Raw genomic sequence first — 16584 nt, forward strand, 5'->3', positions numbered from 1 at the left:
TTCCACTTCCACTTAATATTCTAAAGCAAGGGGTTGCTTTGATAATTCCTGTTTCACTGTGGCGTGAGCAGGCTTTCTGTAAGCGTGAGCTTTCTCCAAGGATCTCAATGCAATGCCGGAAGCTATAGATCTTTTCTAGAAGGTTTTTCTTTTCCTTCATAGGAGTTCTGTGGGCCTCTTTCTGCCTGGAAGATGAACTTCTGATTCCCAGCTCTCTCTGGGTTGGGTATCCTAGACACACAGACAGGCTGATTATTTATGTATATTCTCAGTATATCCGCATAATAGATAGGCCACCTTTGCCTCTGCTGTTGACTTGTGCTCCCGGGGGAGAAGGCTGACTTGTTCCTTCTCCACAGTAATTCTACCTGCCCTGCTGGGGCTCTTAACCCTGGCTTTGCAAAGGCAAGAGGAGACACCACAGCCACTCAAAGGTCCTTTTCTTGAATCCTTTGGGGTTTCCTCACATTTCTGGTTGGCCTTAACAATGGATTAGCTAGCCGGGCGAGGTGGCTCACGCCTTTAATCCCAGCACTTGGGAGGCAGAGGCAGGTGGGTTTCTGAGTTCGAGGCCAGCCTGGTGTACAGAGTGAGTTCCAGGACAGCCAGGGCTACACAGAGAAACCCTGTCTCGAAAAACCAACCGACCAACAAACAAACAATGGATTAGCTCTGACATGAACAAGATACACCTTACATTAGTGGGAACTGATAGGGAGTCTGCTGAGCACTTCTCGATGTTTATTTTACGGCCGTGAGAAGCCAGGCATGGCGATGCTTGCCTGTAATACCAGCAGTCTAGAGCCCGAGGCAACAATACAGACTGACCAGACCAGTCTGGCTAGCCAGGGTTCCAGACTAGCCAGCGCCATATGGAAAATTTCATAGCTGCTCTCAGCTACACACTGAGGCTGCACCTCAGAAAACACTAAACGACCCGACCCGGGAGCGGTGGCGCACACCTGTCACCTCAGCACTCAGCAGGCCAAGGGATGGGTAGTTCAAATTCAAGGTCAGCTTGGGCTATAGATTGAGTTCAAGATCAGCCTGGGCAACTTAGTCTCAAAGTACAGAGTGAGGATCGAACTCACTCACTGTTGTTGCACTCTTCCCAAGCATGGTACAAGGCCGCTAGCTTCAATCTCAGTGCGGAAGGGTGTGTGTGTGGGGGGGTGTTGCCTAACCTCTGGAAAGCAGAGTTGAGGAAGAGCATGCATAGATGGCCAAGGCTAGGCACTACTACTGCTTAGAAAGCACAGAAGATCCAGGCCCGGCCCTGGAGTTAGGTTCCAGTGCAAGCTGGGGTCCTCCACTAGGTTACTGGCTCCAGCCAGGGCTCGCAGGGTGGCTCAATGCCTCTCTTCTCAGTACTAGGGATTTGGGGCGAATCGGGGTGATGGTAACAGAGCTCTGTGGAAGGAGGCTGAGAGATCCTTCTACTGGGAAGGTCCGGTTCCGCACCCGACCCAGATCTCAGGTACGCTCGGCCCGGGACGCGCTGGGGCCGGATGGGGGTTCCCGTTCCTCTGCCTGGTCTCCCCCTCCATTCGCGATCACTTGGTCGGCGCCACTGCATCTTGTGTGTGCCGGGCCCGCCCGCACTGCGGGGACAGGCGCGGAGCCGCCCTGGGCGCACGGCGCTCGCGGGCTGTGGTCTGGGACGCGCGGGCGGGCGGAATGGCGCGACTCCGGAGCTGTTAGCGCGGCGGCGGGCACCGCGGGAAAGCCATGGCCCGGCGGCGGCGCCGCGCCTGCATCGCCCTCTTCCTGGTGCTGCTCTTCGCCTTCGGCACGCTCATGGGGCTGCGCACGCTCAAGGCCCCGGACGGGCTGCCGGCGCTGGGCCCAGGCCCGGAGCTAGCACCGTTCGAGAGGCGTCCCGAGGGGAACCCCGCGCCCGCCCGCGCCCCGGCTGCCCCCGCCGCGCCGCCGCCGCCCCCGCCGCGCACCGCCGCCCCGCGCGCCTCGCTGGGCCCGGCCGAGGCCGATCCTGCGCCCCGGCAGAGCCTGCGCGTCTACTCCGATCTGCATGCCTTTTACTATTCGTGGTACGGGAGCCCGCGGCGCGAGGGCCACTACATCCACTGGGACCATGTCATGGTGCCGCACTGGGACCCCAAGATCTCGGCCAGTTACCCGCGTGGCCGCCACAGCCCTCCAGATGACTTGGGCTCCAGCTTCTACCCAGAGTTGGGGCCTTACAGCTCGCGGGACCCCGACGTGCTACGAGAGCACATGACCCAGCTCAAAGAAGCTGCAATCGGTGAGCCCCTGCGTTCCCCTGGCCAGTCTGTCCCCCAGCTTCGCCCTTCCTCCCTGAACCACAGTTCTTGATGTCCCGCCACAGGGTCCCTGGTCCCACTCTCCCGCCAGGCTGTCCTTGTAACCCTTCCCTCCCACTCTTATCCCGGGCCCACTACACACTACCTCCCCTTCCAATTTTCCACTACCTTCTGGGCCTGTCTGACCCTCAACAACCCCAGGGCCCTTCCATAGGGTTGTTGGGGGTGTGTGCAGCAGAGCTATCCCGAGCAGGGACAGTAAAAAGAGCAGCTGTAAGTCTGTTCCAGGTTTCAGGAGAGTGAGGCCTGGGGGTCCTAGCCCTTCAGGGGCGGCCCATCTAGCTGGGCTGAGGGGTGGACACAACACAGGAGTTTTTTCATCAAGTGCTCAGCCAGCAGAGGCTCTGGAGAACCTTGCACATTACAGGCTGGGGTGGGGGAGGAGGTTCATTTAGTTTAGATTTTTGTCACCGAATTCTGCTAACTTTTAAGGATGCCTTGTTATGCCTTGACATGGTTTATAAACAGGAAGGAGAGCCACTAGGTGAGGATTCAGGTTTAGTGGTGCATGCCAGAATCGTAGCGGTTGGGAGGGTGAGACAGGATTCCCAGTTTGAAGCTAGCCAACTATGCAGCCAGGCTACACAATGGGAAGGTATCTTCAAAATAATAAATGACCAAACGCATAAGCAAATAAGGAGGGGTATGGGACATCTACAAAGATAATTAGGATGTAGGCTATTCTGTCCAGGCTTGCTTTCGAGACCGGCAGTCACTCAAGGCAAGAGCTCTCGCCCATTGGAAGCATGAGCATAAGATTTCTCTTCAGGTAGGACCTCAGAGGTAGGGCTGTGGCTTCCAGATCAGCGTGGCATGGCCACTCTTTCCCCTTCTGTCTGCTACTTGATGCTGCACTCCCTAAGCCTGGCTCCTTTGGCGTCAGCACTTCAGCACTGCTGGCGTGGACAGCTCCAAGGCCAGCTGAGCTCTGGGCCTCGGATCTGTCCCTAGGAACCTGGCAGGCTCCTGGCTCGAGGTTTTCAGGAAGCATACAGTTGGAAATTATTTCTGATAAGAAAATCTCTGCGGAGAGGGGAGGTGGCGCGCTGTGTGCCACTGAAGGGGTTTCTGTATTATTCAGGAGTTTTGGTTCTTTCCTGGTATCCACCTGGCATGGCTGATGATAATGGAGAGCCCACAGACGACCTGGTACCTGCCATTCTGGACACTGCCCATCAGTACAACATCCAGGTGGGTTCTCTCATTCTGGGAAATGCCCTTTCTTCTCTTCCCTCCCCCTTCCCCTACTCCTCTTCTGGAATTTCTCATAGTTTGTATATTCCTGGCTGTCCTGGAACTTATTCTGTAGACCAGGCTGGCCTCCAACTCAGAGATTCACCTGTCTCTGCCTTCCAAGTGCTGGAATTAAAGACTTGTGCCACAACTGCAAGGCTGAGAATGCCCCTTCTCTGCCATAAGGTTGGTGTGGGTGGCTAGGGATGACAGACACATAGTGAGTGTCCCGTACTGGAAGAGGGTCTAGGAGGCTGTGCCTATGTCAGCTGTTAGCATCTTTAGTTTTGAGAAAGCCAAACAGGGGACAAATGGAAGACTGTCTAAGTATCAGTTTCTAATATTTACCTCTATTTTTTAAATTTTGCGTGTGTTTCTCTCTGTGTGAGTATGTGCAGGTGCATGCAGAGGCCAGAGCCATTAGATCCCCATGGAACTAGTTTTGAATCACCTGATGTATGTGCTAGGATCTCAGGTCCTTTGGAAGAGCAGCCAGTGCATTTAACCGCTGAGCCATCTCTCCAGCTCCTTCACTTTTATTAAGTAATACAGGCTAGGCTGGAGAGCCTGATCTTGGATCCTGGGCAGGCAAGAACCAAATGGACCGGCAGAACAGAACTCTAGACTCCACTCCATAGAGCGAAGGACAGTGCTGAGCCTCCATAAGCAGGTTCGCTTTTGAGTGGAAGGATATGCATATGGCCATTTCCCTCAAACACATCAATAGAGGACGTCAGTGATGCTTTTGTGGTGAATGACCAAGAAGCCCCCTCCCTTCGAGGTCACCCCTGGCAGGTTTAACCGATCGTGGCACACTTTCCATTGGCAGAGAGTAGGCACATGTCTTGGTGTGCTCATGACTGGAGCTGACAGAGATGGAAACCTGGATGCCATCCTGCAGCCACCCAGAATGATTCCTGGCTTCCCTGTCATGTGACACAGACAAGCCTCTGCCCTTCGTTTTTGATCTGAAGGGCACTGACAAGCTTTATTGAGCCAATCCTTGCCAGGCATTCCTGCACTCAGCCCCTCCTACAAGCCAGGGCTGGGGGCATTAAGCTTATGTGTTGTGTTCCAGAATATTCATGACCTCCAACTCCTCTGTTTGTGGCAGGTGGCCTTCCATATCCAACCCTACAAGGGCCGGGATGACATCACTGTCCATGACAACATCAAGTACATCATTGACACGTAAGATGGGGGAATCTAGAAGGAAGTAGGGACAGAAGGGATGGAGGGCCAGGCCAGGCAGTACAAGGCTGGAATACATGTGTCCCAAGCAGTTGTTTCCCAGTGAGGGTGCTGGGTTGAGTCAGGTAGCTGAGTTTCAGGTCTCGTTCCGAGAACATAACTGAGTCTTTATTATCCAAGTGTTTCATACATGCTTGTACATATTCACTAAAATACTGTCCAATGCCCACAGGTATAGCTATTGTCTTTAGCAAAGTTTCTGGCTTGGTACTTATAAACTAGTGGTTGGGGGTACAGCAGAGCTCCCCAACCAAGAAGTGAGAAACCACAGTAATCTGTAGTATGAAAAAATAAATAAAAACAACAAAAAGCAAAGTGAAGTTTTGTGTTAAATGTGCCCCAAAAGGTTTTTTTTCTCCTTTTATGGTTCTGAAGATGAAACCCAGGGAGGGTCCTTTGCATGCTAAGCCTGAGCGCGAGCTGGAACCTTCTGTCCCAGCCTTCAAGGAATTACTCTAGAATGGTGATGTGTGCTTCTCTGAGAGGATAGGTTATGACCTGACATCTAAGAAGCTGACGCTTGCTTTCTGTGTGAGCATACAGTTCGTTGGCCATCTGTCAGCTGCGAGAGAGCCCTCACCAAGGACCAACCTTGATAGATACTTTGATCTTGGACTTCCCAGCGCCTAGAGCTGAGATATAAATGTGGTTGTTAAGCTGCAGGGAATGAGTGGGCCTAATTTAGGCTGGCCTGGAGCTCTTTATGTCGCTGAGCGTGACCCTGATCCTTCCTGCTGTTGATTTGAAGCTTCACAAGTGCTGGGACTGCAGGCATGCGACATCAGGCCAGAGGCCCTGGACTCAGTAGACTCAATCCCCAACATTTTTAAAAAAAGGTTTTATTTTTTTATAATATGCATATGTGTGTCTGTGTGTGCCCAGAGGCCAGATGAGGACGCTGGAGCTACAGGCTTGTTACAACTTGATGTAGGTGCTGGAAACAGAACTCAGATTCTGGAGGCACAGCGATTACTTTTAATTTCGAGCCATTTCTCTAGCATAATGGTTCTTTTAAAACGCATATTTAAAGTAATTTTAAAAATCATATTTGCCTCAAAAAACAAAAAAAATCATATTTGCCCTCTCCATTCCTCCCAGATCTATCCCCCATCTCTGTCCCGTTTTTTAAAATGTCTGCTCTGGCCAGGCATGACGGCACAAGCCTTTAATCCCAGCAATTAGGAGGTAGAGTCAGGTGAATTTCTTTTTCTTTTTTTCTTTCTTTCTTTTTTTTTTTGTTTTTTGAGACAGGATTTCTCTGTATAGCCCTGGCTATAGACCAGGCTGGCCTCGAACTCAGAAATCCGCCTGCCTCTGCCTCCCGAAAGCTGGGATTAAAGGCGTGAGCCACCACACCCGATTAGGCAGGTGAATTTCTTAGTTCACGGTTAGCCTGGCCTATTTAATGAGCTCCAGGCCACACAAGACCCTGTATCAAATAAAATATTGGTGATGATGATGTTAGATCTGCAAAGATCTGGAGAAAGGAGAAAATGCCAGGCAGAGAGAACTAGCATGTGGAATGTGCTAAGATGGGACAAGCTCACATGACTTAACAGAAGGGCCAGTTAGGCAGTGGAATCTAATGTGTAGTAAGTAGCAGGACTGAAAATAGGTCAGGTCAGACCAGAAACAGGAATCCTTAGGCCATGGTAAGCAGTGGTCAGATCATATCCTACAGGAAGGCAGGAATAAAGGCTAGATACCAATTAGGAGATTGTTGCTGAAATTCCGATGAAGATGGTGGGCAGGGTGGGGAGAAGATGGGCTTCCGGAAGGGGGCGGGGTGCTGAGAAGGGAGGCAGGCTAATACTTGAATGCATAGACAGCCTCAATATGTGACCGGCTGGATCCCAGAGTGCTGTGAGCTAATCTTACCACAACCAACCGAAGCCTCTCCCTCCTGCTCCTCAGGTATGGCTCCCACGGTGCATTCTACCGTTATAAGAATAGCATGGGCAAGAGCCTCCCACTCTTTTATATCTACGACTCCTATCTGACATCCCCTGAGGCCTGGGCCCACCTCCTGACACAAAATGGGCCTCACTCTATCCGCAACACTCCCTACGATGGGGTCTTCATAGCTCTGCTCGTGGAGGAGAGCCACACCCACGACATCCTCGCGGCAGGATTCGACGGAATGTACACCTACTTTGCCTCCAATGGCTTCTCCTTTGGCTCTTCCCATCAGAACTGGAAAGCTGTGAAGAACTTCTGTGATACCAACAACCTGATGTTCATCCCTAGCGTGGGGCCTGGGTACATTGATACCAGCATCCGGCCCTGGAACAACCACAATACTCGGAACCGGGTCAATGGCAAGTACTATGAGACAGCCCTGCAGGCGGCCCTGACTGTGAGGCCCGAGATAGTCTCTATCACCTCCTTCAATGAGTGGCACGAGGGCACACAGATTGAGAAAGCTGTCCCCAAGACGACGCCAACTCGCCTGTATCTGGACTACCTGCCTCACCAGTCCAGCCTGTATTTGGAGCTGACCCGCCGCTGGGCAGAGCACTTCATCAAGGAAAAGGAGCAATGGCTGATGTGAGGGACTCTCACCCAAACAAACCTCAACAGATCACCAAACTGGTTCAGCTGGGGATATAGGCACTCACTAGTCCCAAGTAGCAACTGGGAGCTCGTGGGTGGACCAGCTAGCTCATGCAGAACAGAGCCTAGCACCTGGACTGGCGGTGCTGGGAAGTAAGGCATGATGAAGCAGGAGAGGGCAAGTGGCTGCAATGGCTTAAGGAACCTCCAGGTCCCTCAGCTTTCAGCTGAGGCAGGTAGTTGTATGGAGTTGCGCAAGCCGCCGTGCTTAGGAGGGTCTCAGGGTTCTAAGCTAGCATGCACCTTACTTCCTTTGGACAGCCACCTTCCGACATCTTGCTGAACACAGGGAACCACATTTGACACTTCTAAGAGGACTTTAAAGTCCTTCTAGTAGACTCCTGTGCCCCATTATCAGGAACACTGAGCACCCATACTAAGCACCTATTGCCTGTCAGGTGCTGGGGAATTTGAGCACGGTTTCCTTCCCAAAGCTTACAGGATCCTGCTTTTGGTATAACTGTAGCTAGCACCTCGGCTGTTTTCGCTCTTTGCAGCTACACCCAGGCTGGGAGTTCAGCTATTTTTTCCTCCAAGATACCTCTGTGACCCGGAGCCTTTCCCAGATGAACTTTTAGTGGTAGAAAGGACTAGGTCATTCCTTTCAGCTGCCTAGGCCAGGGAGGCCACTCACTAGGGCCACTTTCAGTGCTAGTGTGATTTGTATTAAGTTTGAAATGGTGTATGCCGGTACACATTCCTCTTCCAGCTCTCATTAAGTGCTGGCCACTAGGTCAGTCTGGGACACATCAGTGTATGGCTAGGCTGGCTAGCTTTAGCACAGTGGAGATGGATCTGCTTATAAGACTAGTTTACATAAGATTTCTAGGGAGTTAACGAACCAGTGCTTACTCACAAACTAATGCTACTTGCAAGGATCCTTGGTAAAGTAAAACCTGATGAATATTTTCAGCAAGATTCTTGAAAAGGAAATGTTCACTAGACCCTACTGGACTGGTTTACAGGCTAAAGCTGAGCCTTTAACTCTGGGAAATGGCTGCAGATGGAGGAAGTGAAATACTGGTCACTGCAAGGACAACCAGCCCAGTCACCGACACTAACCCCCCCGAGATAGATCAGCTGGGCTGACCACCCAGCTTGCAGCTTAGTTGAAAGGGCTGGATTTAACCCATGGTAACTTTATTCCATGCATATATACTGTGGATATAGCAAGGCAGCAGGAAAGAGCAAGCATCCTCAGATTTTCTGAAGGCTAATCTACATCAACAGCCATAATGCACACATATATCTTGACTGAGAAATCCTACTCTAAGGAAATAATTCAAAAGAAAAATAAACCATTTACAACTGTTTGTAGAAGCAATATTTAATAACAACAAAAGAAAATACAGTTCAACTACCCCAAAATAATTATGTAAATACTCGGTAGACATATGAACAAGGATAAAAGGCTTCTGCATAAACAATGAAGCTAAATAAATTACACATAGAACTATACCAATAAATTAGAAAGTCACTGGCTGAAAAAAGTCAAGATTTTATTTTTCAATATTTCACTTGGGACCCCTAGAATAATTTCCCCAATAACCACTCCCCTGTACCCAGAAAGCTTTGCCCTCAGCTCCTAGACTTTGCTGCATTGGTCCTAAGACTTCTATTCTAGACTGCATTAGTGCTTCTGGCTGGTTTGACATCAAATGTCACTGTTCCCCAGAAAGCAGCTTTTAATGCATTCTAATTCTGTACTCAAGTTACTTAAAGGGGGTGGGGGTGAGAGGGGCACTTAAAATAATAAGGCCACTCTAAGAGAATGTCCTTCCCTCCATTTAATTCTTGGCTGACAAATAAATGTACAGAATAAATAAATATAACCTTCCTCTGGGAACAAGGCTCACCCTGCAGCTTCTGGCTGGCCTACAGGATTCAGAGCCAAGGATGCTGCCTAAAAAGCTAGGCTATAGATGTAGGAACCTCAGCCAATGAGGCTTTGCCATCCAGTAGCAGACACATAGTATCCAGCATGGTCCTTGGGTCCTCCCAAGTTTCATGAACAGGACCCCTGTGAAGGGAACAGCCCATATTTCTGCTGTAGGATTGCTGTAGTGTTTTCCAGGGCACTGAAGAAGATAGAAGGTAGTTAAGAGCTTGACTTCTTAGGAGACGGAGTACACCAAAGTCGGAGTAGCCTAATTCTTTTTTTTTTTTAATTAGGTATTTTCCTCATTTACATTTTCAATGCTATCCCAAAAGTCCCCCATACTCTCCCGGCCACCCCGCTACCCACCACTCCCACTTTTTGGCCCTGGCGTTCCCCTGTACTGGGGCATATAAAGTTTGCAAGTCCAATGGGCCTCTCTTTCCAGTGATGGCCGACTAGGCCATCTTTTGATACATATGCAGCTAGAGTCAAGAGCTCCGGGGTACTGGTTAGTTCATCATGTTGTTCCAACTATAGGGTTGCAGATCCCTTTAGCTCCTTGGTTACTTTCTCCAGCTTCTCCATTGGGGGCCCTGTGATCCATCTAATAGTTGACTGTGAGCATCCACTTCTGTGTTTGCTAGGCCCCGGCGTAGTCTCACTAGAGACAGCTATATCAGGGTCCTATCATCACAATCTTGCTAGTGTATGCAATGGTTGAGTAGCCTAATTCTAATTACTGTCCCACTGTTAAACAAACTTGACGAATCCTAAAAAGCCAGCTATACCAGCAAATTTAGTCCCAGCCCACTTAACACCTCTCTGTGGCAGCCCTTAGTGGTCCCATTAAAATGGTAATGAAGATATGCACTTTTTTGGTTAAGTTTTTGTTGTTATTTTTGCTTTCAAGACAGGGTTTCTATGTGTAGCCCGGATATTCTGGAACTGCTTTGTAGACCAGGCTGGCCTCGAACTCACAAGAGATCTGCCTGCCTCTGTCTCTTAAGTGCTGAGATTAAAGGCGTGAATTAACACTGCCCGGAGAAAACCTGCACTAAAAGCTTCTCTTTTCTCCAGCCTCCCTCACATTTCCCAGAGGCACAGGAAAGATACTTACCAGCCTGGGCGAATAATGCCAAACTTTCCAGGCACAGATAAGTCAACCACAGTAGAGCCGAGACGACACTCAGGGCTCTGACTATCCCCAATTGGCCCCCCATCAATGACAAGGGACAAATGAGGCCAGAGGTCTTGGAACTCCTGAAAAGAAAGAAGGTTAGGGCATAGCTGAATTACCATCCTGGATACCCAGCTCACATTTAAATTAAAGTATCTTCCTTTAAGCAGCGGAGAAACCTTAGTACCGTCAGCTAAGTCAAGGGCACAATTAACACCCGGGATCTGATATGTACCAAGTCTGAAGCCCCCTTAGGTATGCACTCCTTAAAGAAAACCTTAATGCAGTAAGAGGAATTCCAAGTACTGCAGGAGTGGGGGAGGCTTAGGTCCAAAAAGTGGCGTGCTGGGTATGAGCCAGTCTTTCCGTATCTGTGTGATGCATGTAAATTACTTCACTCAGGCCCCTAAAGCAAAGCTCTAGCAGCCTGATCCTAGACCTCAGTGGAAGTTAAGAACTGTATAAACACTTGCCACCAGCACTCAGTCCCTAGGCTATAGGGTGTACTGTTAACAGAGCTTGATTTCTTCTGCCCCCAGTAAAAAGACTTCAATACAGTTAGGCAGGGTACCAGCTATAAATCAAATGACTGTGTGGTCTAGGGCTGTTGACAAGGTAAAAACTTACTCCTTCTCTGGGAAGATTCCCACCCGCGTCCACGGTGTATAGCTACCCAGAGCAAATAAAGCAGACACTGCATTTCCAATGTCCCCAGGCCTGGCATAGAAAATGCCATCACTTACTGCAGCTAATGTAAGTGTTGGAAGGACAGAACAAAGTTCCTTTGCCTATTCATTTGTCCTAAAGCACAGCCAACACAGGATTACAAGGATCTTATCTCAAGCCTATTTGGCAGGCAAAAATAAAATAAGGTCAGGAGTCAAAAATTAGGTGAGGCCAGGTGTGCTAGTACAGATGCAAAACTGGGGAGGCCCGAGGGTCCTGACTGCGAGTTCTAGGCCAGCCTGGGAGACAGAGTGGATCTTGTCCCAAACAGAAACATTCCCCCTCCAAAAAAGAAAGAATTCAGAGAGAACTGGCAAGAAGTTGGGACTGTCATTTAATGGCCATGTGACAGAACAGAGAACTAATGTTTCAAAGCCCCAAATTTTTCTCAGCACGGTTGTCAAGTCTCTGACAACCACTTCCCTCACAAAGCTGTCTGTATTTCCTATAATCTTTTTCTTTGAGACAGAGTCTCTCTATGAACTCATTCTGTAAACTCGGAGGGCCTAGAACACCGCAATCAGACTGCTTCTGTCTCCTGAGTGCTGGGATTAAAGATATTCACCACCACTCCTACATCTTTTCTATTATCATCAATACAAAAACCACACCTGCTCTCCCTAGGCCTATCAAGATAAAACAATTCCAACACTTTCTAAAGAAAAATAAGTAAAGCTCCGGGGGGCAAAGAGATGGCTCAGCAGTCAAGAGCACTGACTGCTCTTGTAGAGGACCAAGGTTCAATTCCCAGCACCTACACAGCAGCTCATAACTGTCTACAACTCCATGGATGGGAGATCTGACACCATCACACAGACACACACACACAGACACACATACACACACAAGCAAAACACCAATGTACATAAAATAAAAATAAATCATTAAAAAAAAGTAAGTGTCCCTAAATAACTAAGGCTGACTGAGATTTTCTTACCCTAGCCTCCTTGTCCTGGCCTTACAAGTACACCACCTGCCCCCTTCCAAGATTCATTCGGATACCCTCCTCTAACCAACACCAAATGGGTAACCTTCTCACCCATGCACCAAAGCTCCAAATTTCTGCCAGGCAATCCCGTTACAGTGTTAGCCTTGTTGATTTTAAGGAAACAGCAGTTTAACCTGTTGGGGCCAATTCTCACCTCAACACTCAGAGAACTGGCCTGGGAGCTGAGGTTGGCACTAGTGAGTGCAAGTGGTCCCCCAAACATCTGGGCCAAGTCCAGCATGAAGGCATGGTCAGGAATCCGGATGCCAACAAGCTGGGAAGCAAGAAGAAGAGAGACCGTGAGGAAGGCATCGAGGGCTTGCAAGAGTCTGATTTAGATCGCAGGAAAAGGGAAAACTCTTGACTCACAGGAGTAAAGGGGTTCAGGTCTTTGTTAAGCTCCTCCGAGCGCTCCATCACCAGGGTCACAGGGCCTGGGAACAGGTCTTCCAGGAGCTCCCTAGGTACTTTCACCTGACAGTACCTGCAGGCAAAGGAGCACAAACAAAACCACTCCAAATCACCCTAACGGACCTTTCCTGGGGACTTAAGTCAGATAGATGCTGGAGAGGGGTCCCCTTCGCGTGTATAATGAACGAGATCTACCTGACTCTCTACTCCCTCTTCCTCGGAACTCTGGCAGAAGACAGACTCCAGAGTACCCTGGGCTTTAAGTCTATCCGCCTGTCTTGGGGGACAAAACCACAGCGCTGTGGCACGTGGATACAATCTCAAACCGTCTAATCTTCTGGAAGGCGTTACCCCGAAACGGGCCTCCCCTCCGTCCATCACAAGGGCACCGGGAGAAGAGTGCCATGCTCGCCTAACTCAGCGTCTCGACCCACTGTCTAGAGCGGATCCTGGCGAGCATTCAGCGCTCCCGACCAATCTCCAGTTCCGGATTCCTCCTCGGGGAGCCAGGACGAGCCCCTCCCGCGCTCGGCGGGCGCTGCGGTCTCCCGAGGCTGTCACCGGAAACCCCTCCCGCGGGGCCGCCCCCAGCGGGGCCGGGTCGGGGCCGCCTCACCTGTAGACGTCGGCCACGCGGCCCAGGCACACGGCCAGCGGCTTGGCCTCGCTGCGGCCTTTGAGGCGGTACACGCAGCTCAGGGCCGCCGAACTGCTCGCCGAGCAGGCCAGGCCGTAGAGCGTGTCGGTCGGGACCGCCACCACGGCGCCGGCGCGCAGCTCGGCCACGGCGGCCCGCAGCGCCTCGGTCCAGCCGGAGCGCTCGGGGCTCGCGGCCTCCACAGCCTCGCTCTCCGGAAGCCGCAGCAGCCGGGCCCCTGGCAGCGCCGGAGCGGGCTCAGGAGGGCGTAGGAGGCGGCAGCCGCGGCCAGAACTCACCGGCCCGTCGCTCAACCCCATGCCGGCCGCCACGGCGGCCCTCAGCCCCGCGCAGGGACGCGCGGTAGACATCCGTGCCGAGCCGCTTCCGGGAGGAAGTGACGCACGGACGCAACTTCCGGCCCGCGAAGCTCGGCCCCGCCTCCGCTCCGGGCCGCTTAAAGGGACCGCGACCCCCAGGCGACTTGAAGGAGAACGGTGGGGACGGGGCGGGGCTCGGCTTAGCGGACTCCTCGCGCGGCGCGGGGGGCGGACTGTGGAGGGGTGGTGAGCGGGTGGCACGGGCGGCGATAGAGTGGGGTCCCGGCGCAGGCTGGTCACGGGGGTGAGAGCGGGCCGGCGGGGCGGTGGGTTGGGGACGCGACCTCGCGCCGCCTAGCGCCGGGCCCTGACGCCGTCTCTCTCCTGGGCAGGGAGGCTGCCGGCGTGGACCGTGGGAAGGCGGGGTTGGGGCTCGGCGGGAGGCCACCCCCGCAGCCGCCCCGAGATGAACGCGCCCAGCAGCTGCTGGACGCCGTGGAGCAGCGGCAGCGGCAGCTCCTGGACACCATCGCCGCCTGTGAGGAGATGCTGCGGCAGCTGGGCCGCCGGCGCCCAGAACCAGCTGGTGGCGGGGTCAGTGCCCAGTGCCCTCTCCGGGCTGGACCTGGGGAGGTGGGCGCTTCCCACTCACTGCACTGGCAAAGCTCGCTCTCCCCACCCCCACCCCGCCCCAAAGGAGGCAGGTGGAAGAGCATCCCCACCGCTTAACTTCCTTTGATCTGAGCGAGGTTTTGAAAAAGCATGGTAGTGTCGAGATGCCAAGTGGCCTTATTCTTGTGGGGCCTCACTTAAGGCCTTTCCTCCGGGCTCATTCCCCCCCCCCCCCTTTTCTGTTCCAACTAGAACGGTTCAGCCAAGTCTGGAGCGCCGCCCCAGCCATCTGTATCGGCCAGAGGTGGCCTTCCAAAGGATGCTGGTGATGGAGCCGCGGAGTCTTGATCATACCCTAGCCGGGCACCCTGACTTCTGTCCCTTTCCAGGGCCAGTGGCTGGACTGTGACCAACTCCCTTCACTAAAAGGGGCCAGTCTTCACGGGCAGTTGCTGGTACTTGGCCCTCAGCCTGGGATGGCAACTCTACTAGCAGCTGGGTTCATTCCCACGTCGTCCTGGCTGAAGGCAGTACTGTGCTTTGAAATGTAGCCAACACACATCCAGTCTTGAGTACTCGGATTCGGGAAGCCAGCAGTGCTGGCCAGAGTGGTCTGGCCTGCTTTGGGGGTTCCAGGTGGTATTACATGTTCATTTCATGCTTTGGGGGCTCTTTGCCCCACAAAACACTTGAGCAGAGTCTTGATTAAAAGGAAATCTGCAGACCCTGGTGACTGACCTTTCTTTTCTGTCCCTCCAAGACTTGATGGCTGGGAGTGGGAAGAGAGTGTCAACCAGGGACAAGGATGAGAAGTAATGCCACAGGTACTACCAGATTTAAATAAGCATTTAATTAAGATTTCATTAGTATTTAATATTGCTTTTTCAATTCCAAAAAGTTAAATTTTCACTTCATAGCAGATATTTTAAAGTACAATATTAAGTTTATACAAAATGAGCAATTAAGCAAACACTATTATTTCACATTCTTCAAAAATACAAATTTGTATTTATTCTTTTGGGGGGTTGGAGGTTTCTTCCTTTGGAAGTACTGAACCTGTAACGTTTTCATATCGCTCAGTGGAAGTCCGTTGTTCCCATGTTTTACATTTAAAATAAACTTGGTACTTTTACATAATTCAAATAAAACTATTTGGGACTTAAAAACTTGTCACCAAGACCACTGGCCAATGATTAGTTTGTGTTAGAAAAGAGTTTGTGGCCTTTTCTGGCTAGATCTGAGCCAGACAACCAGAAAAGCCCGTTTTCCAGCCACCTTCCCCAAACTGCGACAGGGAATTTGCAGGAAAAGGGAATAGCTACCTGGAACTCCAACCTCAGTGACATTTTTTCCAAAGCACAACCAAAGATGCAGGCTGTTGACTCAGACAGCCCTGGGAAGCCTGAGAACACCCGCAGCAAGGGCAGGCAAGCCCCTGACTTGGCACCTCGAGGGACACGGGGATACTGCAATAAACACCCCCGATTTTGGTGGAAAAAAGTTTTATGAAAACATTACCTGTAAAAAAAAAAAGTAGAAATTGCATTGAATTGAGAAAGTGACATGACATTATCTATTTTTGTCCCAGTGGGCCACTACCAAGGAGCAGTGTATGGTTTTTACACGCCGGTTCTAGAAAAAGGTTGTACTATAATATACCTTGACAGATCCAATTAAACTTGCATTTTCAACGCAGACTGAGAAGTCCTCAAGCCGCCAGGGCAGTGAGAGATGCCTGGGCTAATAACCAACCTCCCCAAGAGCAGGGGCATAAGAAACAAGATCCAAGAATATGCAAGAAACAGACCAGTCAGACCAATCAGAAATATGTATGATCCAGTTTTATGGCTCATCCCCTTCTGCCTCAGATGAGAGATGGACAATTTCCCATCTGTGTCACAGCACAGCCACTTGCAAACTTCATCTGTGAAAATCTTGCATTGGCTGGAATATATTTAAAATGCTTCTACAGTTGGGAGTTTAAGAGTATGTGGGAGCCGGTGAGGGAGGTCATTAACGGCTTCCTAAATGGATTTGATGAAGCATGGAAGTCATTCTGCGTTTGAGCCAACAGAGGTGGTGCAGAGAGCCTTCCGACATATTTCTGATTGGGGCTGTGGAAAAGCTGTAAATTGGCAACAGTAGTGCACCTCCACACATCAACAGTCTCTGACACTGGAGACGCTTCCCTTCAATGGATGTGTTTACAAATATGAAAGTCTAAAGGTGCCAGGTTTCTACCTAGGAACAACCGACCCTTCCTTTCAGGAATCATTTTGTCCTGGGGAAGAGGGGAAAGAGCAGGGGACGGAGGAGAAGCAGTTGAAAAGGGGCCTCAACAGTCAGAAGAAAACAGCTGCAGCAGTTCCTCGGAGGGCCTGAGGGGGGCGCCCCG

At 51.1% G+C, this 16584-nt stretch overlaps 3 protein-coding genes across 5 annotated transcripts; 2 read left to right on the forward strand and 1 right to left on the reverse strand.

The window, feature by feature from the left end:
• The first annotated feature begins 1609 nt into the window (after positions 1–1609).
• On the forward strand, positions 1610–8758 carry Maneal (mannosidase endo-alpha like). The gene is made up of 4 exons (XM_021161532.3): positions 1610–2263; positions 3424–3533; positions 4690–4766; positions 6741–8758. Exons 1-4 carry the CDS (start codon positions 1729–1731, stop codon positions 7375–7377), a joined length of 1359 nt encoding a protein of 452 aa, XP_021017191.1. The 5' UTR covers positions 1610–1728; the 3' UTR covers positions 7378–8758.
• On the reverse strand, positions 8751–13639 carry Yrdc (yrdC N6-threonylcarbamoyltransferase domain containing). Of its 3 annotated transcripts, none has more exons than XM_085838966.1 (5): positions 13237–13639; positions 12579–12693; positions 12364–12483; positions 10436–10578; positions 8751–9517 (listed from the first exon to the last, which is right to left on the reverse strand). In XM_085838966.1, exons 1-5 carry the CDS (start codon positions 13626–13628, stop codon positions 9445–9447), a joined length of 843 nt encoding a protein of 280 aa, XP_085695092.1. In that variant the 5' UTR covers positions 13629–13639; the 3' UTR covers positions 8751–9444. The 3 variants fall into 3 exon arrangements, with proteins under 3 accessions (XP_085695092.1, XP_085695094.1, XP_085695093.1); XM_085838968.1 differs by having other exon boundaries at positions 12269–12483; XM_085838967.1 differs by lacking the exon at positions 8751–9517 and adding an exon at positions 9705–9989.
• A 185-nt stretch (positions 13640–13824) lies between these two features.
• Positions 13825–14918, forward strand: CUNH1orf122 (chromosome unknown C1orf122 homolog). Its single transcript, XM_085838969.1, has 3 exons — positions 13825–13881; positions 13970–14171; positions 14442–14918. Exons 2-3 carry the CDS (start codon positions 14124–14126, stop codon positions 14535–14537), a joined length of 144 nt encoding a protein of 47 aa, XP_085695095.1. The 5' UTR covers positions 13825–13881; positions 13970–14123; the 3' UTR covers positions 14538–14918.
• Positions 14919–16584: the final 1666 nt, after the last annotated feature.

The sequence above is a fragment of the Mus caroli genome, unplaced genomic scaffold (assembly GCF_978045245.1).
Source record: "Mus caroli unplaced genomic scaffold, Mus_caroli_1 scaffold_6, whole genome shotgun sequence".
Lineage (NCBI taxonomy): Eukaryota > Metazoa > Chordata > Mammalia > Rodentia > Muridae > Mus > Mus caroli.